The 20,072-nt window shown below is 38.0% G+C and overlaps 1 protein-coding gene across 4 annotated transcripts in view; it reads left to right on the top strand.

Moving 5' to 3' along the window:
- Window positions 1-20,072, top strand: part of cadm1a (cell adhesion molecule 1a) — a 416,956-nt gene that overhangs the window by 337,505 nt on the left and 59,379 nt on the right. For all 4 annotated transcript variants that reach the window (XM_044370498.1, XM_044370499.1, XM_044370500.1 and 1 more), the window contains 3 exons: window positions 570-728; window positions 6,340-6,436; window positions 14,044-14,216. In XM_044370498.1, coding sequence (XP_044226433.1) covers window positions 570-728; window positions 6,340-6,436; window positions 14,044-14,216 — 429 coding nt within the window. The remainder of the gene's footprint in view (window positions 1-569; window positions 729-6,339; window positions 6,437-14,043; window positions 14,217-20,072) is intronic.

The following is a 20,072-nucleotide window of genomic DNA, read 5'->3' as shown; positions in this document are numbered from 1 at the left end:
ATCAGGAAATCAGGTGACATTATTGTCGGTCAGGTTGGATGGATGATTCAACAATCATCAGACTTAAACACAGAAGACTGCTGTTCATTTTTCTGTCAGTCAACTTTGTTTATTCTGAATTATGACTATAAACACAATTATCTCCTAACTTTAAGGACATGGTTATTATGGTATCCATGATGACAAAGCTCTCCTAACCTTAACAAAGTAGTACTTTTAACCCAAACTATAATCATTCCCTAAACCTAACCAAACCTTGACCATAGTGTCATGTCATAAAACTGATGTACAGTACTTTTCAGCAGATGTTAAGAGTTTTTCAAGGCACAGACAAATGATGTCGCCCTACCTGTCTCGTTCTAGAGTGCATGGACCAACAACGTATTTTACCATTTAATTTGGAGGACTTATTGAATTTTCTTCTTTATGTAAGCAAATGCCAACTGGGTCTTGCCAGACCACAGTGAGTGAAGGTTGTTGAATTGTCTATGACTCATTCATGTTTGAACTGAAATATAAAAAATGCACCTGTATTGCTGTGTTAAGTCTGTCTTCAATGTTTCCCATAGGAAAGCCCAAGGTTGAGCTGTCCTATGACAAGATGTACACAGTAACCAGCCGACTCACATTCACTGTTAGTAAGGAGGATGATGGTGTACCTGTGGTTTGCATCGTTGACCACCCTGCGGTCAAGGACTTCCAAGCACAGAAATACCTGGAGGTGCAATGTAAGTACTTCTGCTCAGTAATAAATTCGAAATAAGCATGGATATTCAAGCAGCATTATGGAAGTTTTTTTTTTTCTGTCTTGTAATGTCTCATCAGCTCAACTCAGAAGATTGGAAAGCAATAGAGAAGAGTGTTCCATCCCCACTAATTAAATGGCATAAATTTGCTACTTTTTCCTAACTAAAATGTTGGTGTATGACACATATGTCATTGAAGGGATATCATCTCCATGCACAGGTTATGATGAGTAAAAGGGGAACATTGGACTGCTATAGAGAAGACTGTTCCATCTCCACTAATTAAATGACATAAATTTCCCACATTTCTCCCAACTGAAATTTTGCTGCATGGCATTGTCATTAGAGGGAAAAGATCTCCATGTGTGATGAATACCAAGTACAAAAAAAAAAATAGAAAAATAGCACATTTATGAACATCTTCCAATTAAATATAAATGTACGGTATCAGGTTACCTTTGCACTTCTGTCTACAAAGTTTTATCTTTTACCCTTAATCATCACTATAAAGATTCACAAACACAATTTACTGACTTCACATTACAAGATTCTGTCCTACTGTCATCAGTATTAACCATATTGTCTCCCACTGTCATTTGGGGGTCAAAAATATGTTAAATTGGACCGTGTAGTTTTAGTTTTAAAACACCTGCCAAGAAGAATGAAAGTACACTGCAGACACAGTTACCTGATAATATACTGCTATGAAGTGTACAAATATTGTATCTGCAGCCAATTCTGCTCATGAGACTGATTTCCTCTGCCTTAATTAACCATGCATTGCAGGCACATTTATAAATCTTTGCATATAAACACCTTAGTCTACTTTGCTGGTGTCTCAATAAGAATAACAAAAAATGTGCAATTTTACTATCTGCCCGTCATACAAAAAATGTCTTTAATGCATTGCACATGCACCTGTAAACCATCATCACTAATGTTATCTCAATCAGTGATGATCAGATGTCAGAAATACACTCTGCAATAATTATGTTTATACGACTCCAATTAAAAACTGCTTTTTATAGAGTAAAGAATTTAATGAAAAGAACATAAAGACAGAGAAATTAACTGTAAAATGTATGGATAAGTTAGTAAAATAATAATTAACATGAGCACACAAAAACATGTTAGTTATTATAGTACTAATAAATTAGCCTTTGGCATATTATACTCTAAATATAGCAGGTGTAGTAGGTGTGTAGAATGAAAAAAAATGTGCCCACTTAGTGAAATTGGCTAAGAACATAAAATAAAAATACTGCTTCGATTTTTTGTCCCACCTTGTTTTTAATTTTCACCTCCCCAACTGTTTGTGCACACATTCTCACCCTATGTTATTGTTTTACAAATACAAATCCATGTGTGACACTAAACTAAACTCAGTAACATTTCTTACAAACCGAGTGTTTGCAACAGAAAGCATTTATTAGGCCAATAGGTGGGTCAAATGAAAAGTGAAGATCACAGACCTTACCATTACACTGGAGATTGTAGACAAGTAACTAAATAAACCTCAGTCATGTACCTGATGCAAAATGATAAATACATTTGATGCATTTTTTATGTACTTAATGCAAATGTAACCTGTCTTTGGCCTCTGGCATGCCCTAGCATTCTATGAAAAAAAAAAAAAACTCCTCTCTAGCTATCTGACCTTTCCCTGGTAGAGCAAGAAGAGGAGATCAGTTCATCTACAGAGGCAGCATGGCATTTTACTGGCCTCTGATAACAGGGAGCTCACATGGATCACCCAGCTCAGCGTCTCACACTGCTTCATGCAGGGGTTTCTGCTGTCATGCTCTGTATATACTGCAATGGGCAACAAACAGGCAGAGTCAGTCCTGCACTCTACTTTCTCTGTGATCTCTCTGCCGTACAGTTTAATAATACATTTGTAGCTTGTTGACTGAAAGATATTACTGTTTGTATGGGACATATATATAGAAACGTGAAAGGTGATGTTTTCAAATTTATGTTATTTGACTACTTTTGGATCTAACACTTTATTTTGCTGGTTCGTTTCTAATATTTCCTTGTTGATGTTTCCTGGAAAGAAGTATGTAATTAGGTATTTATTATAGGGAAAAGTTCATAAACAGTTGTTGATTTTTAGAGGAATTTCCTCTCTATATGCACTGACTAAAAGCTATAGCGATTAATTGAGATGAATTAATTGGAAGTGTACTAATTGAACATCGGGGTTGTATAAAACAAATCCATGGCTCAGTGCCTGCCTCAGCTTTGGCGTCACGGTTCAGTACGTTTTTGATACAGCTGGGGAAACAAAAGAAACACAGGAGAAAGTATTTATGTTGTTTGTTTTCAAAATGTGAAATTTAAATGGTGGCTCATTGGCTGTAATTTTTACTGTAAAAGTCACAGTGCCTAATACTGGTATAGGGTAATTAAGAAAAAAGAACCCACAAACATCAATATGTCCATCAAAACTCTAACCAGCATATTCTAAAATACAGATAACATGAAGTAAATTGTTTACGAAAAGTTAAGCAGTATTACTTAAAATACTGTAGTCTCTATTTTCCTTTAATGTAGTTCAGGACATAATAGTACGAAATTACATGTTTTAATTTTTCAGGAACCTTCTTAAGAATCTAGATTGATGTCATTTTCTTGTAGGAAATTTTAAACTACAGGACCTATATAAAAAAAAAAGTCTACTTTCGTGCTACTACCACACATACAAGTTTGTTTACTGATTACTAAGATATACGAGATGATTTACATTCCATTCACTCACTGTATGGGCAATTTGTGAGTGGAATGGAGTGCATTGTGTAGTAAGAAATTTGAAAAAAAAAAAAAAGCTCATGGTGAAAGGACAGCATAATTAAATAAGCCTGTAATGTTTATGTGTATAAGCAAAGCAAGCTGTTTTGCTCCGTTGCCTGGTTGTTTCTCCCTTAAGGTCAGCTGGCTGCGGAGAGATGGATAGTGCTGTCTGTGCTTATGAGGTGAGGCATACAATAAAGCAAATAATTCAGTTAGCATAATGATAATGGCCCTCTTGCACACAGTAGAGACTATTTCATTTCCACTGAAGTGGCAGTATCCGGATCTGGCAGTGCAGTGTGTGTTTTTCCATCAAGCAGAGACAAGAAAGCTCCGCCATAACTACTTGAGGCTGTCAAAACAACCTACAGATGCCTGGCGTCCTTCATGTTTATGGCTCTGAGGCGACAAGGTCAGATGACGTTGTGGGCAGAGGAAAAAAGTTGCAGGATGCCATGTAGTGCCTGGAGTGGAAACAAAACCACAGGGCTACTGTCTAAACCTATGCATGCCCACTGAACAGAAGACTTGGCTTTTCTCCCATCTGCTGTCCATCACCAAGACTGAATGCTGGCCACTGACAGGGCGTGATTTAGACAGATGGATGGCCAGACATGTGTTGTTTGTTGCAGAGAAGGTCGGACAGCAGTGTGGAACTTTGCCCCCCTTGAAAACATAACTCAAGCCTTATCCCTCTGTCTACTGGCTGATGGAAGGTACCAAATTTTGCATTTAGGCTACTGAAAACTGGGAAAAGAACAGGAATAATTTACATCAAAATTATAAAACTGTAATCATGCTATTGTGACTTATCTACACCATCTAATGTACGATAACTAAAAATAATAATTTTGAGTAAAGTGCTGAAAGTGAAGTGCTGAGTGTATACACTCAACTGTGGTCTTCAGGTTAATTTCATGAGTTAGGGTTAGGGTTGACAAAAGTGTTGGCCATTAATTTGGATGCCTGTGACACAAATCTTACTTTTGATGAAGGGGAGATTGTTGGAGAGAATGCATACATTTCTTATTAAATTCTAACAATAAATGAAGGATATTCATTTTTGATTGATGAGAATTTTCCTAAAGTTATTATTTATTTATAACGGGGCACCTCATTGTGTTGAATTATCAACCAATATGTACCAACTTTTTAAGTTTGTTTTTGTCATAGTCTAACTTTCAGTACACGGTGAGACTAAACTCAATCCCTAAACTACATGACAGATTGAATAAAACATTAGATTTTTGTCCAGAATAAAGGATAGTCTCTCACGCCAAGATGAAAAAAAGGCTTTGATAACACCAGCAACAGTCAACAGAATGGGAACAATAGAAACTCCGTAGTTGCAAAGAATAGCACAGCGGTGACTGTCAAAGCACCCCACTGATTTGTCAAAACAACATTGTTATATTTTCTTTCCAGCTGCCTCAGCTCTTCAGTAGCATCTTCTGTTTTGTGTAGCAACTCTATCATGTAACCTCTTTGGACATACTCAGGGCTACTTGTGGTCCTGCACCGCACCGCATCGATCATTCCCCAAAGCTTTGGCTTGTTTTTTGGTGTTAGAATGATTTAAAATTCCATCAATATTATGCCCCAAGTAGACCCAACACTGCTGAAAAGTGATTTGATGCAACAGAAGAGCAGGTTTAGTTTAAGCCAATAGCAGTAGGCGAATCTAAAGGAAACACACTTTGAATCATATATATACTCTTTGACTGAGGTTTGGAGTCTATGGTTTGATGTCAAGTCATATCAACCCAGACCGAGCAAAGTTTGTGTAGCATGTAGCTCAATCATAACAAGAGTTAAGTTGCATTTTAGCAACATGAACTCGACCTGACCTCCTCTGACACTCCAACCCCTCTGGGGCAAGTAATAGTTGTTGTTGTTTTTATGGCTGCATTTATTATTGTTATTTTGAATCTATAAACCTGTAGGGATTATCTCTGTGATCACGGTGAGCAGCGTTACTGTGTTTTCTGTGTGAAGGAAAATAGTTATGCACTGATGGAAGCTGATAGAAAACAAGTACTTGATTAGAAAATGTATTATGCGGAAAATGTGATGGTGCATAATAATAAACGCTGGAACATAATGTAACAGTAACAGTACAAAGGAGTCATGTAGTCAGCAAACTGACTACATCTATATAATATAAAGAATATTAAGTAGACATGTGCTTATATTAGCCACCATAAGCGACTGGTCATACCAGACTAGAGGTAAGGCTGTAGCAGCAAAACTCTTGAGTGTATTGAACTGATCATGGATGGGTTTTATTGCTTATAAATTCTACTTTTATTTGTAAGAAGAAGACTAATTATTTCTCATTTCAACAGTTACTTGGCTTCACTTCATTTCATTGACTAATTCATTAAAAAATAAACTGAGTAGCCCTTTAACAAACATATATGAACATTACATCTTAGTAAAGTTACTTGTCAGTTATGCTTTTACATGATGGTACAAGCACAACTTCCACATCATTTCTTGTCTCTGCAGCATCTCTGAGGATGTGTCCAGCTGAACCAATTGGAAAAGTTTAGCATTTGAAATGCTACCACTGAATGTACTGTAAATAATGATGCAGATGTTTTTGCATATGGACAGAATTTGTGGGAAAATATGTTTACCTTCATATTTATGTATGCTACCAACAGCATTACTGCAAATAGGAATCCATCAGAAAGAACAGAGGTGTAGAATGTAAATGTTGAGGGAAGATGGATATTACTTTATCTGTTATGTTGTCCCAGCATTTATTTCTCTTTCTGTCTCTCTCTCATCCTTTCAGACAAACCGGAGGTAAAGATCGTGGTAGAATTTCCTCAGGGTCTGACCAGGGAAGGAGAGAACCTGGAACTGACGTGTCAGGCCAAAGGCAAACCCCAGTACGACACACACACACACACACACACACATTTTAACTAATTAAAATGTGCCATGGGCAGGAAAGCAAGCCTACTGTACCTGCTTACAGATGCACATTTATGTATCCGTCCACATACCTTGACTGTATTCCTTAGTGTGAGCATGTGCGTGCTGTGATGGTGTGTGGTGTGTCTTACTGTTTTTCCATTGCAGTTGAGAAAAGATGAGCACTGAACTTTTGCAGCAGCAGCAAGTAGTGTTGAGTTACATTAAAAGAGAATGTAAACATGTACAACTCACAATCCCAACAGACAAAACAGAAATCTACTCAACTTTTTACCACCCACTGTTCCGCCTGCAGGACGCTAGCACTATGTGGACCTTTCACAGACTGATACAAACTTATATGAATGTGAGCATGAAATATACTGTATGTATGCAATAGATTTGACCCCCATCTTATTGGACATTTAGGTCATTAAAAAAAGCTCTGTTATAGTTCAATGCTTAATGCAACCAAAACCTTATAGACATGGCGTCTCTGTACCTTCAAAGTAGATTGGCAGTCCAACAGAGTGATAAATCCTTCATCAAACAGTTGTAGCTCAATAGCAAAAACCTTGATTGAAATCCTTCAATCAAACTTTTTGTTCAAATGAATCGCAAGGGTCTAACAATCAAAAATAGTCCCTGGTGTTAAAGGTTTAATCACAACATGAGTTGGACTATTGTCACAATATTGCTTGATTACAATACCTGCCCTGTTAGCACAATTTAGCTAAAGAAGCTAACATTAGCCTAAGTGTGCACCACTTAGTGTTGCCAGCTAGCGTTCACTTCGGTTTGAGGACCTCCTTATATGGAAGGTCCTGGCTTCAAACGGAAAAGATGGTCCCGACCATAAGCTGCAATTCTGGGCTGCAAACTGGCTCCTGACATAGACATAGACATGATGGGCAAGAGATTGGGTCAGAGCAGATTTAGATTTTGTTGAATTACCAATTAAAATTTGCTCTAGGAATATGAAATGTCACCTTTCTGTGGGTGAAGAAGCCAAAGCTGGTACATGAAGTTGACAGTTATGAGATGTTGTACTCACTATTGGCTCTAGAACCAATTTCCTCACAGGGAGTGGAGATTTTCCAATTAGGAGTTTGAGATGAGCTGATGGATGAGATGGTTGCCTTGATACAACTACATGTCACAGAGAAGGAAACTTTGACTAAGCCAGTCTTAAGGGTACAGAAAAACCCGAGGCCAGATAGTTCTAAATGACCCCTGCTGGATACATAATCAGCTAACTGAATGGCCACTATTCTTTTTTTCAGGACTTTCAAAGAGGAAATTTGAAACTGGCCTATAATTATCAAACACATCAGAATTACCATGATATTTTTGAGCAGGTGTTTAATTATCACTCCTTTAAAGGGCGGAGGACAGCGCAGAGAGGGGCATTAATGATACTGAGCGATGTAGGAGATACAACACTTGGTAATTAATATTATGCACTCGTAGAATTATAGGGGCACCACCTCTATTGATTAATTAATCAATTAATTTATTAAAATGCATCAAATTAATCAATCTTATATCTGAAAGTTGTCAACTCTGAATATAGGAATCTCCATCTCTGTTGAAAACAAATACACAAATACAACAACTTGGTGATAAATCAGGATATTTATTGAAATACCAAGGGAAAGGGATGAATGGGGGACACTAAGCATATATACAACTAGAATGAATGAATGAATGTATGAATGAATGGGTAAATTAAATTAACAAGTTATGCTGACAGGATGAATGAATTAATGAATGAATGTTATCAAAAACTAGTCAAAAGCGCAACAAGGGGGCCAAGACTCTAAAGCCAATAACATTTTATTTTTGGAAGATTTTGCATGAACTCTGAAACAGAAGCATGCCAAATGGTTTTCCTACTGTTTCCGTGGATGATGAAGGGCTGATGATGAGGTGAGCTTTCCGGAAAGCGCCGAGTAAGGCGAAGCAGACTTGGTGATCCTCAGGTTGCCAGGGTGACAACCAGATGAGAACTGCTGCAGGTTCAGTGAAGTGCTTTGGTTCAGCACTTCTTCATGAAAGTCAATCCAATTGATCCTGACCACACAATAAAATAGGAGATTAAAAAGTTAAAAGATACTCAAATGGCAAATGATATGGCTTGGTTTGTGGCTTATTCATCTTTGCAGTCTTTCTTCTTAGTTGAGAATTCCTTTTTGGAGATTGCATCTCTCAGGGAAAAATAAAAACACCTGAAATGCAACATGGGCCATAATGGCTGGAAAAGCTGAAAAAACAAAAACAAAAACACAGGCGACGCTGCAGCGGTGGTCAGCAAGCAAGCAAAAAGGAGAAGCCAAGCCAGACAGAGTTGTAAACTTTTATAGTCTAAGAGGTGTTAAGAAATAGGATCCTTGGCACTCTTTTGGGAGAACGCCTTAGGTTACTAATTAATTTCTTCATATGAGGAGAAAACTGAGAAAAAGGGAGATCATTTTATTCCTATCAAATATCTGAAAGTTTCACACTTGCAAATTGGATACTCACACATTTCTGTCACCAGTGCCAATCAACACATCATGAAAACCAGTGATAAAACTGTAATATTGATTAACCAAATATAATACAAAAAAAAATCAATAAACCTTAATTTTCTAATTTGTAATTAAATCTATTAAGAAGGCATTATCATAGCAATGGGACCACCGCTAAATAATACACTTACACAGCTAAATGTCAAATAAACTGAATCCAATACTATAGAAAGTTGTTACCAAGGAAGGAGAATAAAGTTGGTAAATTCCAAAACTGTCCATTTTCCTTCCATGGCTGGCAGGAAGAGGTTGGGTTTTTAGATCTATTTCATGTCTTTTCCTGACATCTTTCATGCCTTCAGGTCAGAGGGCATTATGTCGGTGTGCTCTTGTATCCACACAGATAGACTGTTAGACTAAAATATCAGAATGTTTCTGAAAGAATTCAACTTCTTATATTCCAAATCTAGCCAGAGGTTTGAATAGTCGGGGTGTTTTTGTAGTAAGGAGTGCTAATTTTCTTAGGTTGCTTGGGGAAACTGTATGAGACAGAGAGAGCATGTTGATGGACTTGAGGTACTGGATGTGCACAGATAAAGTCAGTTTTGTGAAGTTAAAAGGTTGTTTGTGGCACACAGAGCTGAGCAAAGAGAACAGCCCCCAAGTAATTTTTGCCACCATGTTGAAAATGAACTTACTGTGGCCTTTATTAGTGTTAATCAATCCTTTAATGAAAGTAGAACGCTCTTGTTTGTCACTCATTAGGTGATCGTTCTACATATATCATCTGTAAATCAAAGTGCTAGTTTGTTTAGATGACAGGTATTTGTGATATGAGACATAATAGAGTGCAAATGAAGCTATTAGGGCACTCAGATGTGAGTAAAAGTCTGAGAGCTTCAGGCAGGAGAAATGACGAACTATCCAAACATCAATACAGTCGGTGCTGTTGGCATCAATCACCTTAGTTTGTTGACAGGGCAATTCAAATTTAAACAGAACAAAATAATCGTTAGATGAAGCTGGAGTTATGAATATTACATCAGAAACACTAATGTGGCCAACTCAGGGTTGTTGAAATGCAACAGGTCTTTTCATGTACAAGTAAATTCAAATGTATTTGTATAAATGACAACCTTAAAGAAAAAAGCCTACTCCTTTAAAAACCCTTTAAAATGATTTTGGCAGCAGATAATCATTCATAGGCCTTTAAAGTAGCTCTTAAAAGTTAGCAGTTTGGAAGAGAATGGAAACTGTCATCTTGGATTCAGAACAGCTGCAATGGATTTTAATGGCAACCCATGCAGTTTCACTGACCAAAAAAAAAAAATGCATTGCAATGTCTGTAGAAACTTTACAGCATAAAAGAGCCACAAATATCTGATTACACAGCTTATGTTTGTCCCCAGCATAGTTAGCTGTTATGTCATTCCAGACTAATGCTCAATGCAAGCTGTCATGGACATTGTTGTATGACTGACTCAAGAACACACAAAGACACAAGAGAGCATTAAACATTGTTACTTGTTGAAGCAGGTGTACACACTGTACAGTCCATTAGATGATCAATAACAATTATGTCCAAATACAAAAAACACAATAAAATACTGTCATCTTGAATCCTTGGAGAGAAAGCACCTTGTTCTTGACTGAGCATATGAATGGACAGAAGAGAAGTTGACTAAGCTGCAGTTGTGGGTTTCAGTTTCAATGGGCATTGTGATACTTTTTATGCTCAGCATAAAATTGGATTTTGGGAGCCAGAAGTGGTCAGAATATTTGAATGAGAGGGTTTAGCTGACCCTAACACTAGCTGCTAGCTGCTAGCAGGTAGCTTGGTTAGCACAGTGCATTTACAGTCTATGGTTAACTGTGATAATGCTCATGCTGATTTTCGCTAGCCTAGAAGGTCTTTTAGTACAACCAAACACTGAACAAGACTTCTTTAGGCCACCAAAATGTTAACTTTAACTTTCATGAACTAAAAAAACCACACTGAAATAGCGACTGGTAGGACTACACCCATACTTTGTGAATCTGGGGCTATGTCATGGTTAAGTTACCTAACCAACATTGTCGTCATAGTAGCGACTTGTCAATCACAACATAGCCACACCCTAAAGCATACCCTGCTTTATCATCCAATTTAAATTAAATGGGACCATAATTTACAAAATGAACATCATGCTGTATTGAAGAAGACTTGAAACTGGCGAATGAGAAATGTTTACTGAGGTAATAATTCAAGTGAGAAATGGGGTCATTTTCTCATAGACTTCCATACAATCAGTCTTCTTTTTGCAGCCAGTGGAGTCGCCCCCTGCTGGCCATTAGAGAGAATGCTGGTTTAAAGCACTTCCGCACTGGCTTCACTTTTGAGACCTGGAACTACCCACTTGTATTCAACCCACTGCTATCTCTATTGAATTCAAAAACAAACAAGGCTGACCACCTACACCCTCCAGACATGTCTTAAGATATGCAAAACTACTCTGCTTGGAATAATAATATGTGTTTCATATAAAATAACATGTTAAAATCCTTAAAACGACATCTTCTCCCTCTCTCGACAACTGAAGGAACAAGAAGAAAAACAAAATTTCTACTGGTGTAAACTTGACCAAAACCTTAACCTATTCTGTTTTCATTTTTGTGAGAAATGTTCTCATTGTGAGGGTCTTAAACTGTATAATTCTCTGAAGGGTAGAAGTACAAGAACATATAAATACACACAGAGCCAAACACTGTGTACTTCAGACTCCCCCACCAACCTCCTGCAGTTTTCATACTTGGCATAGCTCACTACGCACAAGCTCACTACCCGTATTCATTTTATAAAGATGAAAACACAATCAATACAGTGAGCCGGGAATTGGAAGTCATTTTCATTAGAGCTGCTGAGAGTTGTGCAGTCATTACCAGCAGATAGCACAGGGGGCCCCGGCTGCAGGCAGCCATTTGTATTCTAGACGCCTGCCCTTCCTCTCTCCTTGCAGCCCCATCTTACCTCTTTCGTCTATCTTTGTCTGTCTTCCCCCTCCAGATTCACTTTTCCCTTCTCACAACATCCCATGCCCCTATAGAAACTATTTTTTCTAGGTCACGTCTCTCACTCCATCTCAGGAAAAGGTGTATGTTTATATATCTGTTATTTACATTTCATCTGGAGAGCATTTGTAATAGACATGACAATCTCTCTTTCAAGCTGTCCACCATAGCCATTAAATGCTCTTGTGAGTTGTTTGTTTTTGCTATTGAGCTCCAACTGCTATTTCATATTTTCTTTTCCTAGATTTTTTGCCTTGTATTTTTTCCCCTACTCCCATTTGCTTGTTCCCTCCACACCAAATGTTTTCAAATGGAGAGAAACAAGTTAAAACACCACAACAAAATGCAACAAGAGGGACCATCAGCACTCGCTCAGGGGAAATAACAGTAGCTGGCAGTGGCCATTGGAAGTTGCAACGGCAAAATGGAGGTGTTTTGTCTTTTTCTTCTCTCTTCACCCTCGGTGGCTCTTGGTGCTCTGAGCTCATTGTCATAAAAATGGAATCTGTCACCCTGCCATAAACCTCAGTCAAGGTAGAAAAGAGAACAAAGACAGACGCTCGGTAGGCGCCCACCTACGCAGCAACACTCACAAGTATACAAGCATGGAAAGCCTGCAATTTGAAGACAAAGCTGCTTTACTGTCATTGTTGATTTTAACTGTACACAAAGGAATGTCATTTTAATGTGGCTAGTGTTTCATGTTTTAGCTCTCTTTGATTAGCCTTCTTTCTAGTTAACAGTTACTAGATCTTATTTTTAAATGGGGTAAATTTAAAATTAGGCAAGACTATAATCTTAAGAGAACTAGTAATCTGAACAAATAACAAACTAGTTATCTGTTAACAGATCAGCACCTATTAAATAACAAATGTATGGTATTAGAGGTTCTTTTAGATATAGTTGTAAGTATGCTCAGAGAGAACTTTCCTTGGCAGTTTTAAAATCCTCCAACATCCTAAGAACTGAGTTGTTTTCCAAAAAGCATTGTGTTAACATGAAAAGATAAATTCAAAACAAGAAGAAAATATGATCCTGTGACAAGGATAATGGGAATTTGGTCTGAAATCCCCAATGTCAGTGTTACAACCCTGGCTTAAGGTTGGAAGCAGAGGAGTCACAAACAAGATGTAATTTGCAAAACAAGATATAAACAAAGAAACAGAAAATGGAGGCTGAAAATACTGCTACTGTGTGTGTGTGGGTGGGCCCCAAGACAGCTTTTTAAAGGCCAATCAAAAGGTACCAGAGATTAGATATCGATGGCGGTAAGCATTCCAGATCACCTGCAAGGTACCACAAGCTACACAGAAGAGTTGTGGACATAACATAGAGCATTGTTTATCATACAGCTCTCCCATTACTACAAAATGAATCCATAACTTTGCAAAACTTAAGTCCATAAAAATGTTGATTTTGATGGAAACCCTACTGCAATGAAGCTGTAAGCCTCTGCAAGATGAATTTCATAGTATTCTGAAATTATATCACTCTAAAGTCAACACATTGGTCCTTGTGAAGGTCACATGAATGTCAAATTTGCTGTGGATACTGATAGAGCTCAGAGGATGACCTTCCCTCTTTAGCCAAAATGCCCACTTGTTCAAATAAAAAATTTACAAAACACTTTTATGATTCCCAGATGATCTCCGTCCATTTTGGTACACATTTTGATATAATTTACTCGCACTCAAGATATTGTGAGACATGCTAAGAACACTCATGCTCCCCAGAGGAATAAAGCTTTTAAATGTGCTGATACAGACCATAGGACAAATTCTTTAGGCTGAAGTGGTAAGGATCTAAGACTAGCAAAATACTCTTGTTCATTCCGTCCAACAGTTTTGTTCTTTGGGATTTAGTGAACATTGCAGCCCTCAGGGGCCACTAACAGTGCTTTAGACTTTGGGTTTTGTTACTTAAAGGATCACATCATCTATCACCGCCGCTTCCACTCTTAGTGATTGAGTGCTTTGGTTTTTGTTCCCTGATATGTCACCTGTACTCTGTTGTTCTCATTTTAGGCCACAGCGGGTGAACTGGGTAAAGGTGGATGACGATGTGCCATCCCACGCCGTGATCACTGGCGGTGATCTTTACATCGAAAACCTAAACAAGTCCTACAATGGAACCTACCGCTGTGTGGCATCCAACTCAGTGGGGGAGTCTTTTGACGACTACATCCTTTACGTCTATGGTATGCTGGTCTAATACTGACCCTTCAGCTCTTTTCTCTTCCCTTTTTTTCCTGTATCACTATATCTGCTTTTCTTTCTTTCTTTCCTTCTTTGATTTATTTTATCGGGCATTATTCTCTTAAACTTCTTATTTTTGTCCACTCCCCTCTACACAATACGTGTCTCAAATATACCTGTGTTTAAAAGTATGTGTAAAAAATTAAACTACGGAAAGGTCAATCTCAATTCCCATTTGTAGACTGAACAAGAAGCATTTTGTAGAGTCAGTGTCATGATACGTAGATACCAGAATCATGCATATGTAGACTGATGATATTTACAAGATTGGTGAGTTGTTGGCATTGGTGCTCATTGCTAGCACTTGTAGCATACTAAACATTTAGCCCACTAGCAAAATCCAAAGTATGCAGACTGACTTTTAAAAAAGGGCTTTAGTTTAGCAAAAGTGTGGTATACTCTTAATCCCTCCCTTTCGGCTGCACTGAGGATGTGGCCAATACCAAAAGCTTATCCCACACTTCCTAAGGCTGCGTTCAGCCTGACAAGACCTCTGTGTAGGGTCATGATGGCGACAGTTTCAACAAAATAACACAGAGTCATCTGGCAAAAAGCTGAACCTGCCTCATAGTTTAATTCTAGTGTTTACCTCGTGAGCATCGGATAAAATGATCGCCACCATGACTTATTTCCAGAGTTGTAAAAATCATGTCAGTAACATAAATCATGTGTTTTGTGTAATAAGCGTTCAAACTCATTAATACTATTACTTAAACTGGATCATATTTCATCTCTAGTGCCTCTAGCAACACACCCACACCAAAGCAGCCCCTTGTGATTTTTTAAATTTTTCTTTTAACCCAGTACTATTTTCATTCTTGAAGCAGCCGTAGAACACGAAGGTCATGCTCCGTTGTTTCTCTCTCTCTCTCTCTCTGTATTGTTTGGTTGTTTAATAATCTTAAGAGGAATTTATATTCTACATTTACCACATTTTTCCACTGCAATCATTTTTGTTTGTGTGTATGTGTATGTGTGTGCATTTGATTGTTTTCCACCTAAAACTTTATTAAGAAAATGACACTTGAAATACTGAAGTATCACACCAGCCAATCTTTTTTGCGTTATTTGATGGCATATTCTGATTGGTTTGTAGTAGTAGTGGTAATAGTTACATCTCAAAATCATCTGTTGGTGGATGATTTGTTTGAATCACAGTTTGATCCAGGGACACTGTTTTCGATTTACAACTAAAGATTTTACCATTGTTTCTCTCAGGTTTGTCAACTGTCTTAGTAAGCCCAAAGTTGCACCATGTAAGGGAGCCTTAAGATAAAATAAAAAATAATTAAATGTAAATAATCAGAAAAATATAACAGACTTTTAGTCAGTTATGTCTTTGGGTGGTTGTACTGGGAAATTGTTTACTTACTATGATCTCAGTATTTCTAAAAACCTGGCTACAGCCCTGAGCCTAATCTAAAATCCTGGCTTGTTACTTTTGTGTTTTCCAGAAAGTGAAGGTTGTTGCTTATGGGTGCAAATAACTGCAGCAAATGCATACAGTATTTATTGCTGACTATATCAGCTCCATTGAGTCGTGTAGTTTCATTTTTCATATAGGCCACATAATAGTTTTGTTGCATGCTGGTGTACAGCTAACCAATGTTATTTTATACCTTTTGTGTGCTTTTTTTGGAGCACCACAGCTGGTGATCATTAGGAGATTTTGGTGTTCATATGCTGTTGACCAACCTCCCACAAACCTGTGGTCATCCTTTAACCTGCGTCTACCTACCTCTGCCAGATTTCTTTATTTCTTTGGCTTCCTGTTGATCTAATGCCCTCTTCTTCTTCTCTATGTAATTCTTTCATCCTCATAATCATTATCACATTATCACAACACGATTTTATACTGTTGATACCACTAACATTTTCTCCCTGAGCAGGGCATAACACTCTAATGCGCTCATTTTCCCTGGCCAAAATTACTTTACTATCTCTTTTGGTAGACCCTGAGCCCACTGAGAAATGATTTGGCTGCTATTGTCAGAGGGAATTAGTGGAGTGAAAAGGCTTCTTTTTAATGTAGGGGGGGAAAAAGGAAAGCTCAGTGCCTGACGGACATCAGCTGAATGGATGTTATTTACAGCAGAGTGAGTTGCTGTGCTAGCAATGAGTGCAATAAAGCAACAGTGGTACCATCGAAGATCAGGAAACAGCTTACTGCCACCTGCTATATTATAGCTGTCAGTCTATATTAACAATGCAGTGTCTCTCTGTTTGTACAGTATATGCTTCACTTTCAAGAATCAGTAGAAAAGAAAGTAGATCTTTAGATTGAAGACATTTTGGATTAAGAGTTGAGATCAGAATCAGCATTAATTCTAAGGTAAGGTAAGGGATAAAGGACCAATAAACTTTGATAAATTATTTCAAATGGTCAACTTACCATTCTTACCACTTTTGCAGGTGCACAGACCCACTAAAGTGTTACAGTTGGGTAACAACTGCAATTGATCATCAGTATTTTGTTCATGTTGGGGTTGAAGAGAAGCTTTCCAAATCCATCCTAAACTTCCAGCCATAACACTCACATCCTCTTTCTTATACAACATAGCAACAGGATATTATACAGTATATTGTTGGAAAAAAGGAAAACTGATGCAGGCAATATATTTCAATGCAAAGACATTCCAGTGTCATATATTTTATAATATATATAAGACAGAAATAAAATATAAATATTAAATAAAAATGTTTTTTAAAATAATGTAAAACTAATTTAAAAAACCACACATTTTGATTTATTTCTCATTCTTTCCTTTTTGTGGGAAGTGGAGGATCTTACAGGTGTACAGGTGCAAAAGAATAAATAATAATCTGTTGACTTGCGGCCACATAATGTGAAGTTCTTGACTTCTGTGGTTAATATAATTATAGCACTCAAAAAAACCATTGATTAGAGCAAAGATTTAACTTAACACCATCTTGCTGATCAAGGGGGTGCAATCTACAAAGAAACAACTTTGCATTCTTTTTGTACTTCTCTCTCCCTGGGCCTAAACAAAACCCTGTGGTGAGGGCTGCAAGTCGCCCCCCCTCATCTACCCACATATCCCCCCACAGTGAGAGAAACACAAAGATAAACACAGTAATGCAACACGTGGGCAACTAAAAGCCTTGCACGAAAAAACCCAAACAGCCACCATTAAAACCACAGAAGGCCTCCATCCTTTTAGGGCTAGTCTTTTGATGACTTTGATGTGTCCATGGCCCCCACACAAGTAATGTCTACTGTAATTCACCAGCAAATCATGCTGAACCTTTGCCTTGTTAATGGGAAGACAGGATGCTGTGATGGAACTGTCAGATGCTGATTCTCACATTATGTTCCAAACCCCCCTCTACCACATACACACACACACACACACACACACACGCATACACCACCTCCTCCTCCTCCTACACCACCACCGCCATGCATACACAGAAGCTGTAAGGAGGGCATGTTTGTAGACAAACACTCCCTAGTAAGACATAAGACAGACAAGAAGCACGAGCGTTAGCATGTATACTAGTGAAATAAACAGTGTTGAGCAAGTTACTCGAAAATTGCAATTACTGATTACACATTACTTATTGTAAAAGTTACATTACTTATTACTCAACAGCAAAAGTAGCGCCAGGCCACAATACAAGATGGTTAAAGTGGGTCCTGCATATCACAATCAGACATAACATAACGTAATTGTCAGTAGCGAATGAAAGAAGTGAAAGCACACAGCTTTAAAATGACCAGCAACAGTGAAATGCACTGCGCAGTTGATGTCTACATGAAATGATTACTAGGAAAACAGACTGCCATGCTATAGAAGAGAGGAGTCATAATAGCAAGGCCAAGATAGTGATAGACTAGCCTACTTGAAATCTGGTGTTGGAGCAGCATAAAAGATGAAAACATAATCAGTGACACAGTGCACCTTGACACAGATGAAAATACTCAGTAAATGCTCAATAAATATTCAAATAAATAATAAATAAGTTAAACTTACATCATAGGCACACTCGCAGGCTTTTCGCTGTGCAAAGTCATCTATTAAATCCTTTGGATCCAGCTGGCAGGCACAGGCATTCTCGATAGATAGTGTGGCAAGTCCAGATAACATTAAACGGGTCTGTCCCGTTGAGCTCCTCGGGTAAGATTCAATAAGCTTCAGTTGGGGAAAGGATGCTACAGTCACTGGAATTGTTAAGAAAAGCAGTAATATCCGTGGGTAACTCACACAGAGATGTTTTGTGCATGTCGTTTGCCCTGGTGCTAGCATTAGCACTAGCAGGCGTCTTCAGCTCTTGCTCAGTGCTGCTGCTACTGCTTGATACTGCTATCCCGTCATCTTTCTTTTTAAAGAAAGGGATTATATTTGATATCTCTCTTTTTGGCTGCTTCTTTCAGTTTTCTCCTCTCCTCTTTTGTGTTTGTACTCCATTGTTTCTAAGTTACTATCTTGCTGTCTTTCTTCTGTGTGGATTTTGCTACACAGTTATACGCATGTCCATATTTACCATAACCCAGAATTCCACATGGGCACATTTGCACATTTTTGAATTTTAAATTTTCCATTAATCCTTATTTAAACTTAATTTAGAAATGTAACATATAGGTGTGAGTCAATAAACGATATGCATGTATATGTAAAACTGTTATTGTATTGTATTTATTTGGTGAATGAATGACATCAAGTATGTGATACCATGCAGCAGATGACTTGGCTCATTGAGTACTATAAACACTTTCTGCTTACGATTAAAGTTTAGTTGCCCCATGTATACTGTAGACTGAGTGCTTGAGAAGCTCGAGATCTCTTGATACGATAATGGTGAGATAAAATGAATCGATAAAGAAGGGCCTGTCCGTGTGGGCCCCAATGCAGCTGCATTACCTGCATATAGACATTTCTCCATTCTCTGTTAGAGCAGCTGAGATTGACACTAAAATGAATTGCTGGTTCACCTTAAAGGTTAGTCCACCTTAAGTGAACCTGGTCAGGTTAGGCTTATGCTTTGTCGCTAACTTCGGGGCTAACCCCCTTCGATAGACAAGTATTTTCTTGGTCTTGAGGAGCTGCAGCATTTATTAACTGACGCACTGTAGCCTGTGCTGTACATTTACTGCCACACTGACAATTTACCGCTAACCTTTTCTTCTGCTCTGCTCGCATTCATTGTCACTTTTCTGCCACTCGCTCTCTGCACTCACTCAACTACACACGCTCATTTACACACTCACTATACACACACACACACACATTACGCACTGCCCTATTCCTTAATTGAGCTACGCTGCTCTTATAACAGTACCTTTCACTTAGATGTCCTTAAAAGAATGAAGAGAGGGAGGATGACTCAAAACAATTCCACAATAATGTAAGGTGTCATTGTGATTGCACAGGGTGCAAGTCAAAATCATTAGTAGCCCACTGATATTAATGATTGTGTGAAATTTTAGCAACAGTGCTCATAAATTGACTATAAGAATGACTGTAGGGGAAACACTGCTTCACAGCACTTCTGCTTCTGGTCTGAATATAGCATCCGTCTGTCAGCTGAATGCAGACACCACACTGATATCAACCCTCTGTTAATCCTAGTAAGACAGTGAGAACACTGACCCCCAAGTGTTAAAGTAATGGAGTGTTACTGGGATTAGTTACTATAATGTAATTACTGAATTTCAAATTATAATCCCTCACACTACTCGTTACTGAAAAAAGTAATTACATTGTCGTAATGCAATACTGCCCAATACTGGAAATAAAGCATCAAGTTCTGGTTACAACAATATATTACTCTGGTCA

Source organism: Thunnus albacares, chromosome 13, assembly GCF_914725855.1.
Source record: "Thunnus albacares chromosome 13, fThuAlb1.1, whole genome shotgun sequence".
Lineage (NCBI taxonomy): Eukaryota > Metazoa > Chordata > Actinopteri > Scombriformes > Scombridae > Thunnus > Thunnus albacares.
This window is presented reverse-complemented; position numbering and strand designations above follow the sequence as displayed.